The following is a 24,636-nucleotide window of genomic DNA, read 5'->3' as shown; positions in this document are numbered from 1 at the left end:
GCTCATGTATTACACAATTCACCATAAAAGTGTTACTAAAAATATTCCCCTCAGTACCTAACTTTAGTCTTTTGTACCTGTGTTATGATTTTACACCAAATAGAAAAATTGTTTTCCAGAGTTATACTTTGGAGTAAGACACATGTACAGGAATATAAATATTAAACTGTTTCATCCTTGGAAGTAAGGACAAATAACTTCCACAGTTTTCTTCCCACTGTGGAGAAAACAAATGGCATTTGCACATTTCAAAGTGTTTTGGCAAATTATTCTGTCTGGAATATATGTTTTGTGTTGCTACCTTTTGTTTTGTTTTTTGCATGAGAATCATGAGGTTTTTTGCACAAATTTTCCCCCCAGATAGCCAGGTCTAGGTTTTTTTGTGAAAAATTCTCACTACGTTTTATTCTTCCTGACTATTGGGATGCCCATTTTTCAACCAGGAAATTAATAAATGTTAATATTCTTTCCATGCCTGGCATGTAGGACTTATTATTATGGATAGAACCAGGTTGTGTAGGACCAGCGTTCAAAAAATGTTGGGTGTGGATCTGTATAGCACTGATATCATTTCTTTTTTCCTTTTTTTTAACATAAAAATAGTTTACAAGTCAATATATTTCTTGTTACATCTTATTTGTTAAGTAGAATATAACTTTTTATTACCTCTAAAACTTAGCTGATATGAATACCATACTAAATTTCCTGTTTCCCATGTTATATATGCTCTACTTCTGTTTAATCAAATATTACTCCCTCAAAATAAATTACTCTATATTTTCTTATAAGAGAGTGTGTTTGTCTTCCCACAATTTCGCAACCTTTTTCAATGAACTGATGTCATTTCTGACAACACTGACCTCAATTCTGGCTTGGTAAGGGAGCATAACTAGATTTTCTACGGCATTAGAATTTCATCCCTAAACAAAGAACTTCCAAAAATGCTGTAATCATCTTTGCTGTTAATTTATTTTTTTATTTCATTTATGTTTTTGTAAAATGTATGTCCTGCCTTATTTCATGCATAATAACCCAAGGCAGATAATATACCTTTGTCGAGCACGACTAGGGATGAAATATGATGAAAACTTTTCTAGAAAGAGAAGTGAGGGAGTTTGCCTTTTTTAAAAAAGAAACAGCAGAATGCACAAGCAATGAAAATATAAGGAATCCATATGATCTCTATTTAGTTTATATCCCATCTTTTGTTGCAAAATATTGTTTGTGGTGAATAGCAACAATAAAATATAAGATAAAATACAAAATTATAATTAAAACAGAGATGCAAATCATTAAACACATAGATGCCAAAAAGAAAGAGCAGTCACAAGTTAAAATAGGGGTGGGGAAAATGGCTTTCCAAATGTTGTTGGACTGCACCTCCCATCAGTCCCAGCTAAAAGCTTAAGGGGTGATGGGATTTGCAATTCATTAACACCTGAGGGTCAAAAGTTGTCCATCCCTGATTTAAAAACCCACACCAGTGCATAAATCAGCCTCTTAAGAGTGAAGCATGTCTGAATACAAATGTTTTTGACTGCCAGGAAATAATACAGGAAATCATTTGGGAAAGCTTATATTCAGGATGGCATCTGTGATGGAAAAAAGGTGTTTACACCATGGCAAGAACTCCCTCTGCTATTTTCTTTACTTCCTTTCCAACAGCTGATGAAACAAATATATTTTTATTTAAGTGCTGCTATGGATGGCATAGTGAGAAACCAGTGTGAATTTAGGAGGAATGTAGCTTGAATATTGAGAAGAGGTAAGAAGAAGGAAACTAAGACATTCATTCATTCACAAGTGTCACCCAGTCCAAACTGTTTTTACATAGAAATGGTTCCCATGATTTCTGTATAAATTAACCCTCACCGATATTTCACTTATGTTACAGTTACTGTTGAGCACCTGAGCTTGGAAAAGTTATTTTTTTGAATTTCAGCTCCTGGAATCCCCAGTTGCTGGATGGGGGATTGGGGGAGTTGCAGTAAAAAACAAACAAACGCTTCTCACTATTTTTTCACACCACTTTTTCATACTTTGAATATATACTTAGTTTATCTTCCTCCTTTTGTCAGGAAAAGGCCAAAGCTGAGGGTCTCTGGAATCTTTTCCTCCCTGCAGTCAGTGGTCTTGGCCAACTGGACTATGCCTTAATTGCAGAAGAGACTGGGAAGTGCTATTTTGCTCCAGAAGTGTTCAACTGTCATGCGCCAGGTTTGTGAAACTCCAGCTGCTTTGCTATAATTTATATAGTTCTTAAATTTTATGCTATTTATGATAAAGACTTTAAACATCAACCTTTCTTGTGCCCCTAGACACAGGAAACATGGAAGTTTTGCATTTGTATGGGACAGAGGAACAGAAGAAACAGTGGCTGGAGCCTCTCCTGGAAGGGAAAATTAGCTCTTGTTTCTGCATGACAGGTAATGATTTACTTCGTGAAGTCGAAGGCTTTCATGGCCAGTATCCATATTTTTTGTGGGGAGTTTTGGGCTATCTAGCCACATAGCCTGAAAAACCCACAAGAAACTAATGATTTACTTCGTTTGGAACTGTAACTATTGCTATGCAACATGCAGGAAAAAACAAATTCTCTGTTATTAAATTGTATTTGTACAGGAACAACTTCAGTTACAACAAGAAGTACAGATTAACCCAATCCCAAATTTTCTTTCTTCCTCACCATCTTGTGTCTGTTTCTGTCCCGTAAATTTTTTTAAAAAATCTAGTCAGTGTTTCAAACCTAATAGTAAAGAATAGTTAGTACAAGTGTGTGTGTGTTAGAGATGGCTGAGGGCTTTCAAACTCACTTTAGGTTTACACAACCTCAGAAATGATTAAAGAAAAGTAATTGTAAAATCTCTATTAATTTTTCCAAGCTTATTTCAGAAAAAAGGCTTGAGAGGGAATACCCTCCAGCCCTTCTGATCCCAAAGTCTGTTCTACTCGTGTTCTCAGCCAGAGCTTGGAAAAGTTACTTTTTAAGACTACAATTCCCTTTAATCCCTCAACCAGTATGGCCAGTGACTATGCTGCAGGGGGATTTTGGATTTATAGTGTTTAAAATGTAACTTTTCCAAGATCTCCTTTCAGCCCCCCAAACACCTTCTCCCTTTTCCTTCCACAGTTGGTGGTGGGAGCAACAACACCAAAAATATATTGGGAGAAAAAAAGGGGAGGAAGGCTGGTTTCCTTTTTGTCCTTCCTGCTCCATCTCCCTCACATTTTTATAGCAGTGTGTCAGGGTGCATAAGCTGCAGGGATCATGGGAGAGAGAGCACTCCAAAAGGATGCTGTAATTGAATAGGCCCAGGGTTTGCATGCTGACATGTTGCTACTCAGTGTCAGGGTAATGGAAGGTAGTGCCAAGGGCAGGTGATTGTGGTAGGGAGAAAATAATACTTTCTATTATTCATTTCCTGGTTGGGTTTCCTGACAATCAGGAAGTCCAGTAAGGAAGAATAATAGAGCCACGAGACGTTCATGCAGTAGGTGCACAAAATCCCCACATGTTTTTCTGCACAGAAAGATTATGCATAACACATTGGAATGCTCAAATATGGGGAGAATGGTGTGCAAAATATTTTTCTTTTGCTGCAGAAAGAAAACTACAGTAGGTATTTGCCCTTGCATTGTGAAATTGAAATAATTGAGGATTTATATCCTGGTTGTTATTGTGGTTTAGTGGTGGTGGTGCGCCTTCAAGTTATTTCTGACATGTGGTAACCTCAGGCGAACCTATGACAATATTTGCCTTCTTCCAAGGCTGACTAGAGTGTGACTTGTCCAAATTATTTTCCATGGCTGACTGGAGATTTAAAGCCTGGTTTTCTGGAGTTCTAGCCAAACACTCAAACCACGGCACCATGTTGATTCCCATCCTTAACAGGAACTTTACTTCATTTTTCGGTTTATGTAGTAGCCCTAGTGCTACTATTATCACCTGTTGCTTGGACATGAGGGGAAAATGAAAATGTGCTAAGTTTCTTTAGTATGGCTTCAGACATGAATAGTCCATGGCCTGATCAAGGCACATGCCTTACCCCCAAAAGATGGATTGAGCCTCCCCTACCCCTGGACAATGAGCTGCTAGATGCTTCAGGTGCAGCCAACTCCAATGTTTGATTATTCTGGTTGAATAGAACCTGATGTCGCTTCAAGTGATGCCACCAATATGCAGTGCAGCCTTCAAAGAGATGGAGACAACTATATAATCAATGGCAAGAAATGGTGGAGCAGTGGTAAGTAAGCATATTCCCCATGGCAGAATATGAACGTCATAAGTTAATTCTACTTCTTAATTTATACCTCCCATATTTTTATATTCACTGCAAGAGTACTAGAAAGATGGCTTTAGGGAGCATGTATTATGTTTGGAATTTTTGCAGTTTCAATTGTAATGCTTATTTCACCCATAGAATAGTTTGCATTTGATTTAAGCATAGAATCTTTTAATTTAGATGGATCCAGGACCTGATTTCCCCCAACAGTTGTAAAAAATAATAGAGACAGGTTTATGAAACCTCCTATATATCCTTTATTTCTTTCATGTACAGTATATAAATCCAACAATTCTGCTGAAATATACTTTATACATATTCTGTAAGAATCCTTGTAAATATATCCAAAATTGTTTTAAAATATTTTATTCAGATAGAGTGTTTGTATCCTATAATATAATATATTTTAATAATATAATATAAAAATTCCAAAATGCTTTCTTTCTTTCTTTCTTTCTCACCTTTTCCCAACATTAAGACTTGAGGTATTTTACAAATTTAAAACAAAAACATTAAAACACATACAAAAAAATCAGTAAAAACATATAAAAGGTATTTTTAAAATGCAGTTAAACCATTTGTAGAGTTAAAACTATATAAGAAACAGTATAAAGCAAATGATATAAATGTATATACTTGTTCAGACATTACACATTAACACAACAGAGTATTCAACTGCAGTCATTTGTATGTTGCATTGTTATTATGAAAAATCTAGAATGACCTTCTGTCAACACTGCCCAAATAGCATAATGAAATTCTCTATAGTTTGTATAAATCAGAAAGGCTGTAATTCACTTACTTGACATAGTCTCTGTTGAATTCAGTAGGATGGCTGTGCAGATGCAGGGGCACTTAGGCTGTTGTTTCATCTATCCCAATACTGTTTATCTGTTATTTTTACTTCTTCTTTAATACTCTTTTTTTCTCTTTCTTTTCTTTCTGGCAAGGAATGGTCAGCATATTTGATTTGAAGTATTCAGATATCCAGGCTTTGGTTGGTGAGAAGTACCACATACAGATGCCTACAGCTGTGCTATTAAAAATCACTCACATTACACTCATATGTTGGAGTACAGCTTAGTAAAGCTCATGCCCAGCATGAAGAAGTTCCAGGTTCACTCCCTGACATCTCCAGCTGGAATGGAACAATTCTTGTGTGAAATCCAGAAAGCTTGGTCTCTAAAAATGCAGTGGCTCTCAAGAGGGAGAGAAATCTCCCCTTGTTTCACTTTCACATGTGAAAATGAAGCATTTTCAAAGTTTTCTATCCATATGGGTTTTCAAGCATTTTTGAGCTATTTCCCCCTCCCCCCTGCCACAAACACACACATTTTAAGTATTTTTGTGAAAATTCTGCAAAACTGTATTGTCCCAAAAACCATGTTATATGCAAAATATTTATTTTGCACAGAAAATTATTTTCTATAAAATGCAGTGGTGTTATAAAAAAAAACCCAGTGGAAATTGGTGATCTTTTTGTTCTTGTGAGAAGATGAAAATAAATCTCAGGATGGCTGATAATTGTTTTTGTTTTATCTTTTTAATGGGCCTCTTTTTTAACTTTTCCAGCTTCCTGGGTTTCAAATACAGTAGAGGTTTTTGTCAGTCCAACATGGAGATGTCAGGGATTGGACCCTGAATCTTTCTCATGTCAAATGTGACATTTGCTACTGATCTTTATCCCAATATATGACTGCATGGTGAATTATCATTAACAGCGCTGCTCTAGGCATCTGAGGAGTTCAAAATCTGTTGAGATTTCATGGACAACCAAAGTGTGGACTTCTGAATCTTTCAGGTCAAGTAGATTGGCCATATATTCTTTGGCAAAAAAGAGAGTTGGATGAGACCACAAGAGCCTCTTATGGCAGCCCCATGAATTTTTCATAGTGTTTTCTTAGACAAGGAAAATTTAGCGGTGGTCTTTCACTTCATTTCTTTGAAATAGAGCCTACAACACCTGGTATTTGTTGGTGTCTCCCATCATAGTACTAATCAGGACTGACCCAGCTTAGCTCCCAAGATCAGGTGAGATCTGGTGCCTTTAGGGTGTTTAGGTGTTAGAAAAGAAGATATTGTTTTGCACTGAATGAATCTTTGAAATGCAAAGATTCTGGTACATCTAGGATTTTCCTCATCAGGATTTCCTGATACTTGAGAAACCCATTTTCAACTTTTTTTAAAAACTGATTTTGAATTGTTAGTTGAGACTAACAATTGAATTTAGTGCTTTCTTCAGCAATGCCCTTCTGGATTTTCATACTGGACAAACAGGCTAATTTCTATACCAACAAATAAATGAGGACAAATCTGACCTCTGAAGTGGCAGTAATCAAAAGTTAGTGGGAGAACAGTCAAGTGTCACTTACCTTAAGGTGGCCATTGTGTAGTAACTTTATAAAAGATATGTGTATATATAATAAATAAACTGAGCTGAACATTGTGGGGCTAGGCATCTTCAAATGGGGATTAGAGTGAGAAAGTCCCAGTTTATTACATGTGGTTTCAGTTGAGATAATGGCAGAAGTGTCTAGTACCTAGTGGAACTAATGCAATAGAGAATAGAGTCACTGTAGGTTCAGCCATACATTCTTGTTCACATTTGTCTGCTTGTAAACACCTTTAGGGCACTCAGACAGTGCAGTACAAGTTCCTGAAGTGTAGCTAAATACTAAAAGAATTGGACACAATACCACATAGGAACAAAATTGGATACAAGTGAGAAAAATAGTAGAGAAATTATCTGTAACAAGCAAGGCCAATATGCTACTTGACCAAAGAGTTCTCAGCAGTTAAAATGCTAGTTCCAATGTAATCTAAACCTTCTGAGCCATGTGAAGTTAAAGTTACATAAGTGGGGAGAGGGTCTGGTAGTGAAATCGAGCTTAGATAAATCAAGTTGCTGTAAGCAAGGCCAATACAATACTTGATCAAAGTTCTATATATTACTCCTTGACCATTGGCTCCAGAGCTTTAAACATTGGAAAAATGGCAAGAAGAAAAGGAGAATCATTTGCTCATAGTAAAATCCATTGCATTACAAGACTGTAGTTCTATGTACAACTACATGATAGTTATAATATTTGATCAAATCGAACAAAATGGGAATTTTTGAGACCCCATGAACAAAGTAGATCTTACTTTTGAACAACCTGCACAACATTTTAAAAACTGCCATAGGAAGGAATTCCTAAAATAGTCCAACACAATCTAAAGATGCTCAGTTTGATGTGGAATGTTATACTGGTTCATTTTTGGAGAAGAGTGGAACGTCAGAATTGGGGCAATACAAAGCAGCATGAAAAGGATTTTTCACTAGCAAATGTATGTCAGAAGAGCATTGTTCAAACAACTCTTGTGGCTATCCACACTGTATAATTATGGACAGTTTGATGCTAGTTGAAGTGGTATGGCCCCCACCTATGGAATTCTGGGATTTGTAATTTGTTGAAGTGCTTATGCTGTAATAATAGACCAGTCTGGCTGAAAACTCTAAGCACATCCCCAAACTAAAAATCCCAAGATTCCATAGGATGGGATCAAATTTAACAATTGTGCAGTGTAGATACCTCTTATTGTATGTGTACTGCAATCTGAAAGGAACAGGCAAAAAAAGGCACAGTGCATAAATTCAAATCGGCTCAGCAGTAAAAGGTTGTTACAAGCATGACCATCACAGTCCTTTGCAGACACAAATACAACATGTGCATTACAGTTCCATAGTCACACAATCGGATGGTCAAAATCATGAGCACAATTGGCAGGGAGAGGAAAGTCACATGGGACCCTTGTTTTGAGGTCTTATTACTGTTATTTCTCAACATATCTGAACTCTCCTGTTGATTTCCTTGCCCCCCATTCCAAACTTCCTCCCCTTGTTTCTTCCCAAATAAAATATGATTCCAAATTATATATTGCAAGATAAAACAGTTCTTCTTGGGGAGAAAATGTCCCTGGTGTTTTATTTTATTTGGTGGCTAATTCTGCTCAGTATCTTTATGAGGAGGCTCAAACTTTGGAGCTACTTCAGATGCCAAAATGGTGTAGGGAGTCATCCGGCTTTGTCGCTTGTTCTTTGATCTAAATAAAGCCTGGACCATTAATTTATCTCCTTCCTTTTACATTCCAGTCCCAAGGACAAAGTCTGCATTCTAAATTGATACAGAGGAAGAAAGGAATCTGAGGGAAGGGAAGAATTATAGCCATGTTTTTGGCTCAAAAGAAAATCCAGGCATGCATAGTTCTCCTTCCTTTCCCCTGTAGACTAGCTATCCCAGACAGAGTAGGTCAGATACCATCCTCTTTCCTCATCCAGGCAAAAATGTCAGTTTAAGAACAATAGCTTTTGAAAACATCTGATCACCCAACTTCCTTGTGTAAGCATAGCCCTCTTTTTGCTTTCCTATGAGAACCTTTGATCAGTACAACAATCCTGTATGTGTTTACTCACAAGTAAGTCCTGCTGATTGTAGTGGGCTTTTTATCCAGTGAAAAAGAGTATGGGATCGTTGCTTATAGGTATTGTGTTGTTGTTTTTTTATGATAAATTGCTAGAAATAACGTGGTGTTTGCTCTGTTCATAAGTTAGATTGTATTAACTATATCCTATTCAAAGAGAAAAAGTTACTTATTGAAATACAACTCACAACTGGCAACAGATTGGGAGATTATGGAGAATTTGCTGGCAGGGATGTTTTGGGAGTTCTAACAAAAATAACTTAACCTATTTTTGTGTTATATTGCACTGCAAAGTATGAATGAAAAAAGTTGTGCTGTGCCTGTGTTGCCTGGAGATCAGATTACTCAGCTACCTCTTTAACTTGACTTTCTTACAGCGACTCAATGAATCAACATGAAGTTTTTAATGAGCAAGTCTTTTTTAGATGCCTAGGAAACTGTGGACTGCTAAAAAAAAAAATAACCAAATAAAGGGGTACTAGAGCAAACTGAAGACTAAAGTCTCTTTAGAAGCCAAGATGACTAATCATATCATGAGAAGACATGACTCACTAGCAGAGACAATAATGCTTGGTACGGTAGAAGGCAGTAAGAAAAGAGGAATACCACATTACAGATGGATAGACTTAATCAAGGGAGTCTGCAAGACCCAAGCAGGGCTGTTGATGACAGGGTGAGTTCTCTTGTTCATGGGATCGCCATAAGTCAAAGTCAATGTCAGTTAACAGTAACAAGGGAATTATTCCAAAATTATTATGCAATGAATAGGCAAAACAGATGGAGTTTAGCAGTCATCCATCTCCACGTTCTCTGAAATGGGGGAAGAATCTGTTGCTTATAAACTCCATATGTTGCTAAACAGATCCCATCAGCCCTGGTCACTATGGCTAGTGGTCAAAGATGTTGAGATGTCCAGTAGCGGCTGGAGGACCACAGAGTCTGCACTAATATTCTAAATAGTAAAACTGCTTGTTTGTTCTGCCGATTCTTCATAGCCCATAGGAATCTCTTCTGGTGGTGTGTTCTGTTGTCTTCTCCAATAGCCATAACGTTTTGCCAGTTTCACCATGTGCATTCTGAGGGATGCTCCCATAAAAAAATACAGGAGGGGGTTCAGGCAACTATGAAACAAAGCAATACTGTTGGTTACTTGGAGTGCAACATCCATGGCTTTGCTTGTCTTGCAGTCTGTGATCAAGGGATAAATAATATCTATGGCTCTCCAAAGTTTGATCACATTGTAGGGCAGCTGGGTGACAATAAAAACAGAAACAACTGCCACAAGAATTTTCAGAGGCTGGGATTTTTTAACACTGGGACTCTTGAAGAGAGCTCTGGCCACAGCTGAATAGCAGATCAGCATAATGAAGAAGGGCAACACAAAACTTAGTGCCATTTCTCCAGCTTCAATAATCATTTTAATTACTTTGCCCAGGCTCTCTGGAAATGTAGAAATACATGCCCTTGTTCCACGGTGCTCCTTGACTTGATTGAAAATGAGATCAGGGATGCAAAGAAATGTGGCAGCCATCCAGACAAAGAAACAGGTTTTACTGCAGAATTTTGTGATTCTTTGTTGACCTGAGGATTTGACAATGTTGTTATACCTATCCACACTGATGCAGGCCAGGAACTGCATGCTGGCGCTGAAGGTCATGGTGTAAATGGCAGTGGTGATTTTGCATAATGGGATGCCAAACACCCATCCATGTACAGCATTGGTAGCCCAAAATGGAAGAGTAAAAAGCAGTAACAAATCAGCAATTGCCAAGTTCATGATGTATACATCAGTCCTGGTCTTTAGCTTCTTGATGTAGGCATAGATTGCTATCACAAGGGAATTCCCAGGCAGTCCAAGAAGGAAAACAATGGAATAAAATGCCGGTAGGAATAACTTGTTGAATGTTCTCACCTCATCTTTGAGGCAAAGCATTTCATGTGAAGAGTAGTCAAAAGTAGCATTGGATTCATAATAATAGTCGTAATAGTGTTCGGAAGAGTTTATGGAGGACTCCATAGAAGAAGCTGGCAGATGATACAAAATACAACTGTCATTTGTATCTTGAAACATTTTTGAGTATGTTTTCAACAACAAAAGAAGGTCATATAATTTGAATCTGAGACTCTAAACACAAATATATTATTCATTTATAGAATTTAAAATACATGTATATCTTTTCTGTAGCATGCAGCTGCTGCCAAAAATAGAGACTACATGCAGGGTAGCCTAGAGTATGGAGGAGTAACAAATGGGAAAATTGTGAAGGACTGATTTGCCTACCATTGGCCCTACACCAGGCCTAATATATCATTGACTGGCACCCCAACCAGGAATGAATCTCTGCAGTGGGCAGTTCTGAAAGTTGAGATATTTATTGCTCTAGATCTTGTCTGATTTGAGCTACCTGCAGCCCTTCAGATGATATTAAACTGCAGCTCCCATTATCCATAATCATTTGATTATATTAACTTGGGATTGTGCAAATCCAACAACATTTGGAGGGCCACAAGCTGCTTCTTACTAAGCCACACTGTCACTCTAGCTAAATGTATACATATAAAAGCAGCTACTCTGTGTTCTACAATCTGGAATCATCAAGAAATAGAAACCCGCAATGGGGCTAAATAGTTAACATAATTTGACTCTGAATGGTGGTGGTGTGTTTATTTTCATCCACATTCATTCCCATTCAAGTTAATTTTGATAGAAAATGATAGGAAATAAGGAAAGTCTTAGCCTTGTCTACACTGTGGCAAGGAGGGAAAAACTATCCTCCACTGGCCAGGGATCCCAAAGGAAAAGGTAAAATGCTTTGCATGCAAAAGGTCCTGAATTCAATTCATAGTCTCTCTTTGAAAGACTAAACATAAGACTATTGTGACAGAAGTTCTAGAAAGTGTATTCTGTTCCAGTGAGTGGAGATGAGACAGAGATAGACAGACCAATGAGAACTAATAGAAGACAACTTCATCTAGCCCTTCACCTATTCTCCCATTGTTATGATGGACAAACTGCTAATCATTTATAAATGAAACCCTCCCAAATTTCTCTCTCATTTTCAACTGCAAGTAACTTTGTTGCATTTCAGAATAGAAGGGGGAAACTGACCTGTTTTTTTGTCTCAGTCAAAGAAGGAGCTGCTGTTTTGATCTTTGCTTGTGGAATGCGGTTTCTTTTTCTGCCTCAGGATTTTTGTTTCCCCTCCAAAACTACCACGCCTTTTATTTCCAGTGCATCATTTCTCACTGACTGCCATTTACAGTTAGCATGGGTTGTGGTTTTCTGGAAACCATCTGTCACATCTGAGTTGCAGTGGACCACATCCAAGTTTGCCTTCAACCTGGAGGTCAAAAACTGCAAAAACAAAAGCAAAAACAAAAAACACCTCATTAGAGGCACAGGGCTCCCAAGTATTAAGCTTAAGAAATGAGAAAGAGGTTTGGGTACAGATGGCTTTTTCTAGAAAGTAGTTCTGTTACAGCCCCAATAAAGGGTTGGATCTTGATTTATTGCTCCTGTTGTGTGCATATCATGGGACTTTCTTGGCAAGATGTGTCGAGAGGGGGTTTGCCTTTTCCATCCTCTGAGGTTGAGTGTGACTTGCCCAAGGACATCCAATGGGTTTCCATGGCTGAGTGGGGACTCGCACTCTAGTCTCCAGAGTCTTAGGCGGGTTACAAACCGCCAAAAAATACGTATTGAATACGTATTAGGGTTAGGAAGGGGCGGTGCTTCCGCACCCCCCTAACCCTAATACGTAGTCAATACGTAAAAGATGGCGGCGCCCTTTCTACATGGGCGCCGCCATCTTTGCGTATTGGACGCACAGCGTCCAGACGCGTCGCGGCGCCTATGACGTCGCGAGTCCGCGCCAGGCGCCTCGCGACGTCATAGACGCGCCGCAAGAAGAAGCTCCGAAATGGAGCTTCTTTTTTGCTCCGCGCGGGAGCCGCGCGGTTTGGCTGCTGCGGCTCCCGCGCGGAGCAAATGGCGGCGGCGGGGGAGCGCCGCAAAGCGGCGGTTTGTACCCCGCCATAGTTCCAACACTCAAACCACTACACCTCACAGCCCTCCCAGGCATGTACACTACATCTTAGATGAATGGAAATAAATTTCTCAGTTCCCTTCTCCCCACAGCAAACTCTCCTGCCCCCTCTAAAAATACTGCATTGAGATTCGGGAGACTCGGTTGGTTGGTGTAATATACTCTAGTGCCTTTAGGTTATTTAGGCCTTACTTGGAAGTACTCGTACAGTGTATTTAAACCTGATGACTCACAGATGAGAGGACCTGGTTTCCATGGAGCTACAGTGACAGGTGAATGCAGTCCATAGGGCAGGAATTGATGAACTGAGAGCCTCTTGATGCTGTTGGCCCACTTCTCATCACTTCTAACCAGCATGGCCTATCTTGGGGGATGATAGGAGCTGGAGTCCATCAACACCTTGAAGGCCACAGGTTTTCCATCCCTGCCATAGGATAAGCACCTGACATCATTTAGAATACCCCTTTCCCATCCTTTAGTACCCATTTTAGGAATTTTAGGTATTAGCCACTAGGTTATGCTCTTAAAAATGAAAAAAAGGTTTCAATACAGACAGTAAACTTATATGCATTATTCAGTTCTTTATTTTAAAAGTATAGCATGTTTCAAGTGTACTAATGGATGGATCCATAACTCACTTAAGCCAGTTGAAATATAAATACTTCAGCTTTGTCTGTTTTGTGGATAAGTGCTAGGCAACAAGAGCTCCTGGATTTCTGCCTTATACCGAACTTTGAAATTTTACTTTTTCAGTTTTAAGAACTATAGTCCAAACAAGTACGTTTTCCATGAACTTTCAGCATGTCAGGCTCTAACTTAATATTTTCAACTCAGATTGGCAACAGGTCTCTAGGATCACAGGCAGGAAGTTTCCCATATCACTTCCTAGCAGAGTCATTGTACCCAAGACACTTGCTTACTTGAAAGCAAGTTCTGAATATTAATAATTGCCAAACAAGATTTACAGCTCTAAAACTGTTCACTGAGAAGTCTCATCTCTTTTTATCTCTTAGGAGCTGGAAATCCAAATTGCAAAGTTGCTATTGTAATGACCAAAGACAAAAACACATCTGGATCTAGGTAAGAAACAAGTTACAGTTTTAAGATAATAGTGCATTAAACTTTGTGGTGCATTGGGGACAGAAAACTGTGATGGACTTTAAATTTCCAGAGAAGCAAAGAGGAGCAGGATGGCTGAAAGCTTTTCACTGTTCAGCATTGCATTTCACGCAGGAATGTTAATGCACCCTCATTTTCTTGTGGTCCTACATGATTTGGACAAAAAAGGAAACTCAGGGATGGCTTTGTCTTATGCTGACAGTAGTCCTGTGTGAGTAGTTTTGCAATATTGGGCTCTTATTGTCTCTATTGAAGAGCTTTGAAAAGTTCCTTTTTGAATTAGTACTCCTGGAATTCCTTGGCCACCTAATTAGCCAACTCCTGGAGGTGATTACATTGGACTGCAACCTATATGAAATGCCATTGTCCTCATCATACACTGGTGTGGGCGGGGCTGGCATTGCAGGCTCCATCTTGCAAGGAAACAGACTCCTCCCCCAATGGTCTTCCCCACATGCACAACAAACTTACTCAGGCATGTATGGTACAATGGTACCTTTAATAAGAAAATAGCTTTGTGTCCAGAAGATAATAACTCAAAACATAAAGTCCTGTCTTCAAGTCAGCCTTCCCAACATCCCACCGAGGCAGGCCTCGCTTCCCAGAGCTTCCCTTTTTGACCCTACCAATCATCCTCTAAGTCCTGAAGATCTCTGGTTGTCTCCTCCCCAGGACCAGCAAAAGTCCAGGCTCCCTCCTCTCGAGGGTTCCGCTGCCTCCCCTCTTCTTGGGGCCTCTGCCTTTGGCATTGGGCCCTTCTTGGAAGAGGCACCAGGACTCCATCCCTCCTTGGACTCCTTAAACACTGTTCTTTCCCTTGCCCGATCAGCTCTTCCTCCTTCCTCCCCTGGCTCCACCTCTGGGCTAACTTCCTCCTTCCCCTCAACCTCCACCACCTGGCTGCCCTTAGCCCCCTCAGCTCTCTCCACCTGGGTGAGTACCTCACTACAACTGGCTAGCTGAACAAAGAACATGAGTGGTACAACCCAACTCTGTACTGTAGCTAGAGTATAGAGGGAGTCTGTCCCCAAGTTTGTGACCCAGTGGTGTAATGGTTTGACTAATGGACCAGGACTCCAGTGGACCAGGATTCAAATCCTTCTTGGCCATGGAAACCCATGGGTGACTGGCAAGTCATTCTATCTTGGCTTCAGTGGAAGGCAGTGGCAAACCCCTCTGAGGAAATCTTGCTAAGAAAGCCCTGTGACTTGTTTGCTTAGGGTCACCATAAGTCAGAAATTGCATGAAGGCACACAACAACAATACAAAACGTTAATACTTCCAAGCTCTGCTGTACTGTGCAGGGTCTCATGTGCTAGCAGGTCAGGCAAAACCAGCCATCTGTCACTGACAACAATACAGTGGACCCTTGTTATACGTTGGGGTTTGGTTCCAAGATCCCCCGTGGATAACAAAATCTGTGGATGCTCAAGTCCCATTAAATATAATGATATAGTAAAATGGTGTCCCTTATAAAAAATGGAAAATCAAGGTTTGATATTTGAAATTTATACTTTTTTTAACATTTTCAAACCGTGTACAGTATGCTTGAATCTGTGTATAAAAAATCAGTGTATAAGAAGGGCTGACTGTATCCCAACTGGCCCAACTACACATGGATCATTCAGCAGGGGAGGAACTGCATAGTGTTGGCCAAGACACCCCCTTGCCATTTTCATTACCTTGCCTGAGTAAGGGCCTGAGCAGCTTTAGATTAAGAGGTAGTGGCAATAAATGTTTTATATCTGCACAATATCCTAAGAGGCCATTTCCTATGTTTTGTGTCCCATACATTTTTTAAAGACTGAGATTCGGCTGTATTTTATTTCCATTAGATACAACCAGCACAGTATGATAATTGTGCCAATGGATACACCTGGGGTCAAGCTCATAAGGCCTCTTTCAGTTTTTGGATACTTTGGTAAGTAGGTTGCCAAACATATCTTCAAAATTTAGCCTGGCAAATTAATGCTAAATCTGGTAAATTTCAGAGCTGGTCCATTAGACAGTTGATGTTATTGACTATGCACCTTGACTTACCAGCAGTGGCATCACTGGGAGGGTGCAGGGAAGAGCGGACTGCACCAGGTGACACTCCACAGGAGGGTGATGCCCTGGTGGGGTCCTCCTGCTTCTGTGGCACAGGGGAGAGTGCACCCCTTGTGGCTTTGCCGCCATCCTGGCTCTCTCCCCGGGGGGGGGGAGAGCTGAAGTGGTGGCATTACTTCATCGCTGGCCTGGCTCCCTCCCTGGGAAGGAAACTGGATAGGCAAGGGGCGAGAAGGGATGAGGGGGGGCACTGCTATTAACCTCCCTGTTTAACAGCCCCTGGTGTATTGGATGTCAGTAAACCTGATGACCCCACTGCCTACTAGTTCTGCCTATTAACTGTGACTGTGTGTGTATTAAATAAAAAAGGGCAGCTTTCTTTATGTCTGTTTTAAATCTTTCACCTTCATGCACTTATCAAAGTCACTATCAGTGCTTAAGTTTAAGATTCTTAGTGGTCCAAGGGAGCATTTTCAAACCTTGGATGCACATACGTAGGCCCTATCTACAGTGTCATCTAGGTAAAACAATGGCCCCATACAGACAGGCCAAAATAAAGCTGCTTCGGGTCATGTTGGAAGTATGCTGTTTAAATGGTGCATGAGCCAAAGCTGCACTCTAGTCCTTAGAACTGGATCGTGGCTTTGGTGTGGCTTCTGGCCTCTTAGGACGCATGCATCATTTAAACAGCATACCTCCAAAGTGACCCAAAGCAGCTATATTTTGGCCTGTGTGTTCAGGCCCATAGTTAGAATGGACCCTATCAATTCCATGGTGTCTTACCCATGAGTAACTAAATTCCTACAGATTTCAGTAGGTCATTTGACATACAACTCAGTTCTTTCTTCATTACAACCACTCCTATAATTCCTTTGTTCCTCCGATTCTACTTTAAAGAGTGAAGAAGATTCAGAGGCCCTGTCTGCACAGACCAGGAAGTCTAGATCTAGATGATGTCCAGACTGTTCAGTGCCAAGCTTTAAAAAGTCACTAGTTACTCTGCATTTTCCTGAAGATCAGGACCCATCTGTCCTGATGCCAGACAGCTGTTTAAAATGCGTCCTGCTGTGCCATTTGGCACAGCTGCCACCAACACATGTCACTCACTCTGAGGTCAAAATGAGGCACCCAGATATGTGGTTGGTGCTGGATGTCTCATTCTGACCTCAGTGCACCACTGGCCACGGAGGGCAGCACAGCAGCATCTTTTCCAGGCAGTTCTGCAGCCTCCGAAGACAGTCTATAGAGTAAATGTTCTATGTGAAGAAACACATGAAACTATGAAAAAAAGTGAATCCTGTGCAACTGATTTGGAGTTAGGTGGTGATGCAGTGCTCTGAGCTGGGGATGGGGATAGGGATAGGAAGATAAGAAGAGAAAGGAGGAAAATAATTCCATGCTCCTTAAGACCAAAAACAGTGTTAAAAATCAGTGCACAGTACATAGTTGCATGCCTCTGCTGGCCCACAGATTTGGAAGAGAAAGGGAAAGGGAATGAAGAGTAAATCACTCCTGATCCCTATCATAAGGTCAAAAACTGTACTGAAAGTCTTTGTAATAATTTCCTCTGTGTGGTCTGTTCATTTTCCTCTTCAGATGACAGTTAGCATTATTATTCTAAATGGGTACTTTGCTCTTAAGTGGATCATTTACTGTACTTTCTGTATACAGAAAGAGTGACACAGAGCTGATACTTTTAATAAATATTGACACTGGCAGAATTTCTCTCCAATGACCTTCACCTTTGTTATTTTCTTGGTTTTCTAGATTATCATCATGGTGGACATTTTGAAATCCATTTTAACAATGTTTGTGTGCCTGCCTCCCATTTGATACTGGGTGAGTCTCAGTATTTTCTTTTTTCTTGACAAGAACCTGGGAAGCTTTGTGAACATCTATCGGCAAAAGGAGCTTAGCCAGGTTCATGCAGCTAAATTTCACTGGGGAAAATATAATGACAGCCAAAGTAGGGGCCCCAGGCTCATCAGGGCCATTCAGTATGGGTATTTGGAATGAGTTTAAAAGTCTCATCCCAGGTGATTTCCTCCCTTAAATTCATCCCCCTCACCAGGAAATAATAAAAAACAACATTGGCACCGATAGAATTTCTTCTTTCCTTTTCAGTAAGGGATAACATTGGTACAAAGAATTGGCTTCTCTTGCTTGTGCACAGTGGCTGGATACAAAGTGGAATCTTGTGTACCTGCTTGTGATTCAAACAAAAGTAAAGTTTAATTACATCTTACATGCTATGCCCCCTACAACTAAACAAATTGCATAGTTCACTTGTTGAGGCTCTCTGTGGTATGAAACAATTTAAAGAAAAAGGAACCCCCTTCTGGTGATGACTAGGGTCCAAAAGACACTGCAGAAATAATCCAGTTTGAGATTGCTTTAACTGTCCTGGTTCAATGCTAGGGAATCCTGGGAACTGTAGTTTTTTGTGACTCTGACAGAAAGCTAAATGCCTCACAAAACTACAGTTCCTAGAATTCCCTAGCACTGAGCCATGGCAGTTAAAGCAGTCTCAAACTGGATCATTTCTGCAGTGTGTTTTGGACCTGAGTAGAAGGATGTAAAATGCTAGCAGTTCTACTTCTGAGACTGGGATTTAAAACTTTCCATCACAACCATCTATGTGTCTACTCAGAAGTAAGCCATGAATAGCACATTTTGCCAAACTTACAGTCGTACTCACGACTTGTGCCCCGTGTGCTGCCCATGGGAGCATGCACCCCATTATTTTCGATGGAGCTTGAGCATATGCTCTTTTCCCCATATGTGGTAGGGCCCAGAATGGATCCTCCGCATATGGAGAGGGTGGATTATGATATTGCCTTCCTCTAGGGCGCTTGGGGAGAATTTCCCGAAATTAATTCATTTTCTCTCACAGTTACCCTGAAGAAAGCAAGGTCCCTTTACCTCAAACCTTTCCTCTCAGTAGCAGAACACATGGTCAGAGGCAGATGTTTCTTGGTTCCGTTCCTCCCTTCTCCATCAAAAAGAATCAGGTTGCCAGTGATGGGAAGAACTTTCTGCCTGGAAACAGCTGCCAGTCCAAAAATACAATACTGAGCTAGGGAGAAAACCTGTCAGGCCTGCTATGTAAGACATTTTTTAGTTTTCCTGTTTCCCCAGTGAAATTCCCATGCTCTGTCCAAGGTCCTGTGTCAGCTATCTACAGGCATTACTTGCAACCAGGTAGATGATTCCCCAGAAAGGCAATTAACAAATCTGAAAGATCCTGCCTTTCACTTTTTGTTACACAGGAGAAGGAAAAGGATTTGAAATTGCTCAGGGAAGACTTGGACCAGGCCGCATCCACCATTGTATGAGGTCAATAGGGGCAGCTGAAGCTGCCCTGAAGATCCTGTGTGAACGTGCAGCCCAGAGGATGACATTTGGGAAGAAACTGTACCATCACGTGAGCCCCCAGTCTCTGTGATTTTCTATGCCCTTAAGGTCAGATTCAGGAGAAAGAGAAATGCTTAGGTTCCAGTACCATATGAATTAGTTGGTAAACTTTCAGATATTGGGAAACTTTATTTGCCTCTTAACTGTATCTGTCTTAAGGATGGTATGGCCCACAGGCTGTATTTGACCTACCAGGGATGTTTTGTGTCCCTCCTCAGCTTTCCCTAGTGCTCAAAGCCCTCACCCCAATTTCTTGGGGCCAAAATTACACAAAAATTGTTTTAAAAGTGCTGAAAATACTGGGTTGCTAGTCCTGGAGCCCAACAGGAGCTGCAATTTGCGCTCTAACACCCCTCCCAACCTTCTTTCTCTATTTGTCTTCAGCAAAAGTAAAAGGTATTTTTTTTACATATTAATGTATGCATGTGAGGTATTTTTAAGTACAGTCACCCCTCAGTTTTCATCGGGATCTGTTCAGGAAAATAGAAAATCACTGACGTTCAAGCCCCTTTAGCTTGAATAGTGGTGCATGCCCACAGGTACCTACAGGCTCATGCCCTGTTTTGTCCCTGTTTGCCGCCTGCGAACGAGTGACAGACATAGCTGCCAAGTCCATGAAAACGAAGGGGCAACTGTAATTTATAGGAGTAATGAAGGATTCTGGTCCTTCTTTAGATCCATGACTATGTTACCGTAACAGGGTGGTTTCTATTCTCTTTTCTATCTTTTCCCCCCTTCTCTTTATGCTCCTACAGGAAGTTGTTGCTCACTGGATTGCTGAATGCCGCATTGCTATTGAACAGGCAAGACTGCTTACGTTGAAAGCAGCCAGCAAAATCGATACCTTGGGCAACAAAGCAGCCAGAAAAGAGGTAACAGAATAAATCTTTAAGTGCAAAGGGAGAGAATTCCACTGCTTGAGTTAAGAACAAAGACTCTTTGGGGATTTCCTAACCAACACTGGCTTAAGTCCCATTGGTTAATACTGACAAGAGTATTCCCATTGCTCAATTGTTAAATGGTGACTGCAATTTCATATGCAATTTCTATTGATTCAGTTGGTCTGGTCTGGTTGTGACTAACAATAAACTCTAGGCCACAATGGGTTGGATCAATAAAGCAGGCCAATTGAAATCAAAGGGACTTCCCCCAAGTGAGACTAAATCTGAATCCAACTCAGTAAACTGTTCATACATATACATGCATGTGTATGTGTGTGTGTCAGGCTGAGAGACAGTGACTGGCCCAGTGGCACCTACTGAACTTTGTAGCTGAGCACAGCTAGGAACTGGTCCTTATCTGATACTCTAAATCCTTTGGTTCTTAACCTTTGGCCCTCCAGATACTGTGTATATCAACTCCCATAATGACTTACTACTGGCCCTATTAGTGCTTCTGAAATCCAAAATGCTGGAGCACCAAAGTCTAAGAACCACAGCTGTAACCAATCACCACTGCACACCATACATTTCCCAGAGTTGTTTTCAGCGCTCTTGGAGACTTTCTAACAACCAGTCTTTGTACTTGGTCAGTATTGTTGAGGCCCTCTCTTATTTCTGTTGATTCTCAGTGACTGCATTTGATGAGGTACATGCTTTTTATTTTTAATTTTAAAAAAAATGCAAGCAAGCTTTTGTTTGACAAGAGTTAGTTATCCAACTTCCAATACCACACGATGCCTGAAAATTATCTTTGCAACTTCAATTTATGTAGCATTGAAATTGTAAAGACAACTTTTGGCCACACTGTATATTAACAGAATACTGCCTGCTTTTTTTTCCTACGTAGGAAACCTCTAGTGTAGGCAGGTTGCGAACAGCAAAAGCAAAATATTGTGTTTTCTCTGTCCTGCTTTAGAATTCTGCTTTTGTTCCTGCAGAAATTTAAACATTTCTCACTAACCTTTACAGGTTGCTATGATCAAAGTGGCAGCGCCCCGGGCAGTCCTTAAAGTAATAGATTGTGCCATTCAAGCATGTGGAGGGGCTGGATTTTCTGATGACTTCCCATTGGCTCAAATGTGAGTGAAAGACTGATATACAAATGCACTTTCCTACCTGTAATAGGTGATAGTTGACAAGGAGCTCAAGATGGAGATCTTATTGTAATGCTACCAGTTAAGCTCTGCTGGTTTCTATGCATGGATGATGGAGGTGTGGGTGGTAGCTTCCCAGCTATTCTGGTGGCCAGATCTGGTTTCCACTGCAGATAGATTGAGAAATCACTCACATAAGAGGGTTTGATATACCTTCCCATGCAAATGTTTTAGATCACTGATGGCAGAACCAAAATTTAAAGCCCCAAGAAAATTCTGGCTCCTTTCATTTTTGCTATTTACTTGGGAGGCCATAACATATGATTGCTGCCTTGAACTCCACTGATATCAACGTCCTGCTAGCAGCTTCTCTACTACTGTTGACAGTAATGGACAACTTAATTATGCACAAAGTCCCCACAGTAATGTTGCAGCTTTCCCACCTTCCTCTGTAGTGAGCAAGTGCCAGGAGGATGCCTGGTACAGATGATGATAGCCTCACACAATATTTGTTAGCTAGTCAAAGCATTTCATTTTGCAATATTTTATCCAGTTGTCCACTTTGTGATCCCACAGCACTAAATGAAATTAGTTTACATTGATCAATTTTCAACCTAAAATTTGAGGAAGTTATTTTGAGATAATAGTTTAAAGTTATTGAAAGGCCTCAACAGACCAGCATAAACAGCCAGCCTCAGGGCAGAGTGGCGGCATGGCATCTGCATGCTGGCCACCCGGATGCTGCCTGCTTACCAGATGCTGGGTGGCATCATGCCACATCTTTGGTGCAGCACTTACATGTGCTGTGCTGAAGAAGCGGCAATAGAAGCGGCCACCATGGCTAGGGCGCCCTTTCTGTGGCGCAAAAAGGAGCTGAGGAAATGCCAAATCAGAGCGACAGCGTGCAGTTGCCGCAGCCCCAATCCAGCAATGAAAGAGGTAGCTGCCCCTTAGGGGTGGTCTGTTCAGCCCCTTAGTCTATAAACATTGCCTCTGCTAGAAATGCATATATTGGCTGAAATGATGTTACTGACATACAAAGTATAAAATTCTTTAGGCTTTTTTGGTCATTGGGGAGCTTGGCAATTTTTCCTCCCTCAGCAACAACCAAAACACCCCCCTCCCATGCCCATTCAGTGGCTAACTGGCTATCTGGATAACCAGATCATGACTGATGACATAATCCACTGGGGTCCTCTGGAGGACCACAATGGATCTCAAAGGATGATGTCTTCAGCCTGCATCTGGGTACAGAGACATAGCTAGCCACTTCTCTCAGTCCCCTCTCTGCTGAATGGCAAGAGGTATTGTAGTTTCATGTCCAGTACATTTGTTACACTGTGCTTTACAGGATTTTGACCACTGTCAAAGTTCTGCATTTGTAGAAGAGCCATTGAGTTCAATGAGGCTTAAAAATGCTTACCATTGATAATTTTGGATTGTATTATCTCAAACAAATGGTGGCGTTAGCGAAATGGAGAGAAATATAATTTTGGAAATTGCCTGGAATCTCTTTTATGGTTGTCACATAGAAAGACTATCACAAACTGACGTCTCATATCTTGCACAGGTTTGCGTATATTCGGACATTACGTGTAGCTGATGGGCCTGATGAAGTTCACCTCTCAGCAATTGCGAAACTAGAACTTCTTGATCAAGCCAAGCAACTGAATGCACATCTTTAATTTTGCTTTACTATTTAGTTGTTATGGAATGTCCATGATTTGTATCTCTAAATCAAACTTTTTCTGAAAAGTAGACATGAATGCTGCTAAAACTAACTGAATGTGAAAAATTCTTATTTTGATCTTGTTCTCTATCTTTGGATATTTTGGATAAACTTAAATTTACCCTGTAAGCCTGAGGGCAGGGAACCATCCAATTAAAAAGATTGTGTGTACAGCGCTTTATAAATAAAGGTTAATAATAATAATAAGAGGAAGAGAATCTATGGAATTTGTTGTAGACTGAACCAACACCAAATGAAATTTAATCTCTTTACTAGGGGTTCGAATTGAGAAATATTTCTATTTACTTGTATAATTGTCTTGCACAGAATCCACTGTTAACACATTCCTGTACAAAGATGACATTTAACTCTCTTCTGGGACTAAAGGAGCAGATGCACATCCATAGCATCAATGAGTTCAATTTCATTTGATCAAATATCAAATAAACAAGCCAGTTCTTAGGGGCATCATACTTAATAATTTTGCAATGCCAAAGTAACTTGCAGGGAATAACTTTCTGTTCTGTGGGATATGCAGATAGTCAAGTCAAATATTATTGAAAAGACATCTAATCTAGGCAAGAATTAAAAAAAATTGGTGCAACATAAGGAAAACAGTTTTGTTACAAAAATCCTGTTTCTTCTTCATCTAACAGCAATGTATAATTATCTCATCAAATTAGAATGCAAATTCTACTGCTTATGTAAATATCAAAGCAATTTTTTCTATGAACTTTCACTGAATTTCCTATTCCATTAATAAATTCTGTTTTTAACTTATTTGACTTGTTTTTCTGATTAGTGCTGATGCCATAGTTTTTCAGTAAGTGACAAAAATTATTCAGTCTTCCGTGAAAATAATTCATTTTAATACATTATGTTCTGCCCTCTCTTTCATTTTGCTAGCTACTGCCCTGTTCTGATTGCTTCAATGTGAAAAGTAAAACTATTTTCTAGCTGTTATTTAACTCCTAATAAGAAGAAGCAAGGAAATTGAATGCATCCATTAGTAGTTATCTTGTAGTATTTTGGTTACTGCTGCCCTGAGTGTCACTAAACAGAGCCAAGTCCCCAAAAACCCCCCTCCTGTCCACAACCCGAGAGAGAGGGAATCAGAAGCATAATCTGTGCTTAGAGATTCACTCAAAAACTCAAGACAGTAAAACTAAATCTCTCTAGTCTACTTTTTCTGTAGACACTACTAGGAACACTTCACTGTTGACTTATCTTTCCCATGTGACTCCAACTGGCCAGGTCTACAACAATCTAGGATGCTGGTATGCTGTGCAGGAGAATGAGAGGTTTCACTTACATTCAATAGGCATTCTTGGATGATTGAAGGAGCAATCTATTTGCTCCTTCAGCCAGCTATAAAATGTGCTGCCTTGCCACAACACTGAACCACTGGGGACACATTAGCCACTTGCTGAAGAAGGAAGATATGTGCACAATCTTCTTTCTACATTTACACTGGAGTAGAAAAGTAGAGGTACACATCTG

The 24,636-nt window shown here is 40.2% G+C and overlaps 2 protein-coding genes across 4 annotated transcripts in view; one reads left to right on the top strand and one right to left on the bottom strand.

Moving 5' to 3' along the window:
* ACAD11 (acyl-CoA dehydrogenase family member 11) overlaps positions 1 to 23,916 on the top strand; it is a 43,872-nt gene extending 19,956 nt beyond the window's left edge. For 2 of the 3 annotated variants that reach the window (XM_042473503.1, XM_042473501.1), the window contains exons 11-20: positions 2,079 to 2,217; positions 2,319 to 2,426; positions 4,146 to 4,244; positions 13,804 to 13,870; positions 15,745 to 15,830; positions 17,726 to 17,797; positions 19,228 to 19,382; positions 20,128 to 20,244; positions 21,283 to 21,392; positions 22,978 to 23,916. In XM_042473503.1, the coding sequence (XP_042329437.1) occupies positions 2,079 to 2,217; positions 2,319 to 2,426; positions 4,146 to 4,244; positions 13,804 to 13,870; positions 15,745 to 15,830; positions 17,726 to 17,797; positions 19,228 to 19,382; positions 20,128 to 20,244; positions 21,283 to 21,392; positions 22,978 to 23,092 (1,068 nt within the window). In that variant the 3' untranslated portion in view covers positions 23,093 to 23,916. Of the gene's footprint in view, positions 1 to 2,078; positions 2,218 to 2,318; positions 2,427 to 4,145; positions 4,245 to 13,803; positions 13,871 to 15,744; positions 15,831 to 17,725; positions 17,798 to 19,227; positions 19,421 to 20,127; positions 20,245 to 21,282; positions 21,393 to 22,977 lie in introns of those variants that run through there. The other variant, XM_042473504.1, reaches the window with a different exon arrangement.
* ACKR4 (atypical chemokine receptor 4) lies at positions 4,720 to 11,940 on the bottom strand. Its single transcript, XM_042473509.1, has 2 exons — positions 11,854 to 11,940; positions 4,720 to 10,769 (listed from the first exon to the last, which is right to left on the bottom strand). The coding sequence occupies exon 2, from the start codon at positions 10,759 to 10,761 to the stop codon at positions 9,697 to 9,699; it is 1,065 nt and encodes a 354-aa protein (XP_042329443.1). The 5' UTR covers positions 10,762 to 10,769; positions 11,854 to 11,940; the 3' UTR covers positions 4,720 to 9,696.
* Positions 23,917 to 24,636: the final 720 nt, after the last annotated feature.

The sequence above is a fragment of the Sceloporus undulatus genome, chromosome 6 (genome assembly GCF_019175285.1).
Source record: "Sceloporus undulatus isolate JIND9_A2432 ecotype Alabama chromosome 6, SceUnd_v1.1, whole genome shotgun sequence".
Taxonomy (NCBI): Eukaryota; Metazoa; Chordata; class Lepidosauria; order Squamata; family Phrynosomatidae; genus Sceloporus; species Sceloporus undulatus.
The sequence above is the reverse complement of the archived record's forward strand: the minus strand, read 5'-3'. Positions and strand labels throughout refer to the sequence as shown.

Coding starts and splice junctions, on each gene's coding strand:
- ACKR4 (XM_042473509.1), bottom strand. CDS start 10,761: ATGGAGTCCTCCATAAACTCTTCCGAACACTATTACGACTATTATTAT.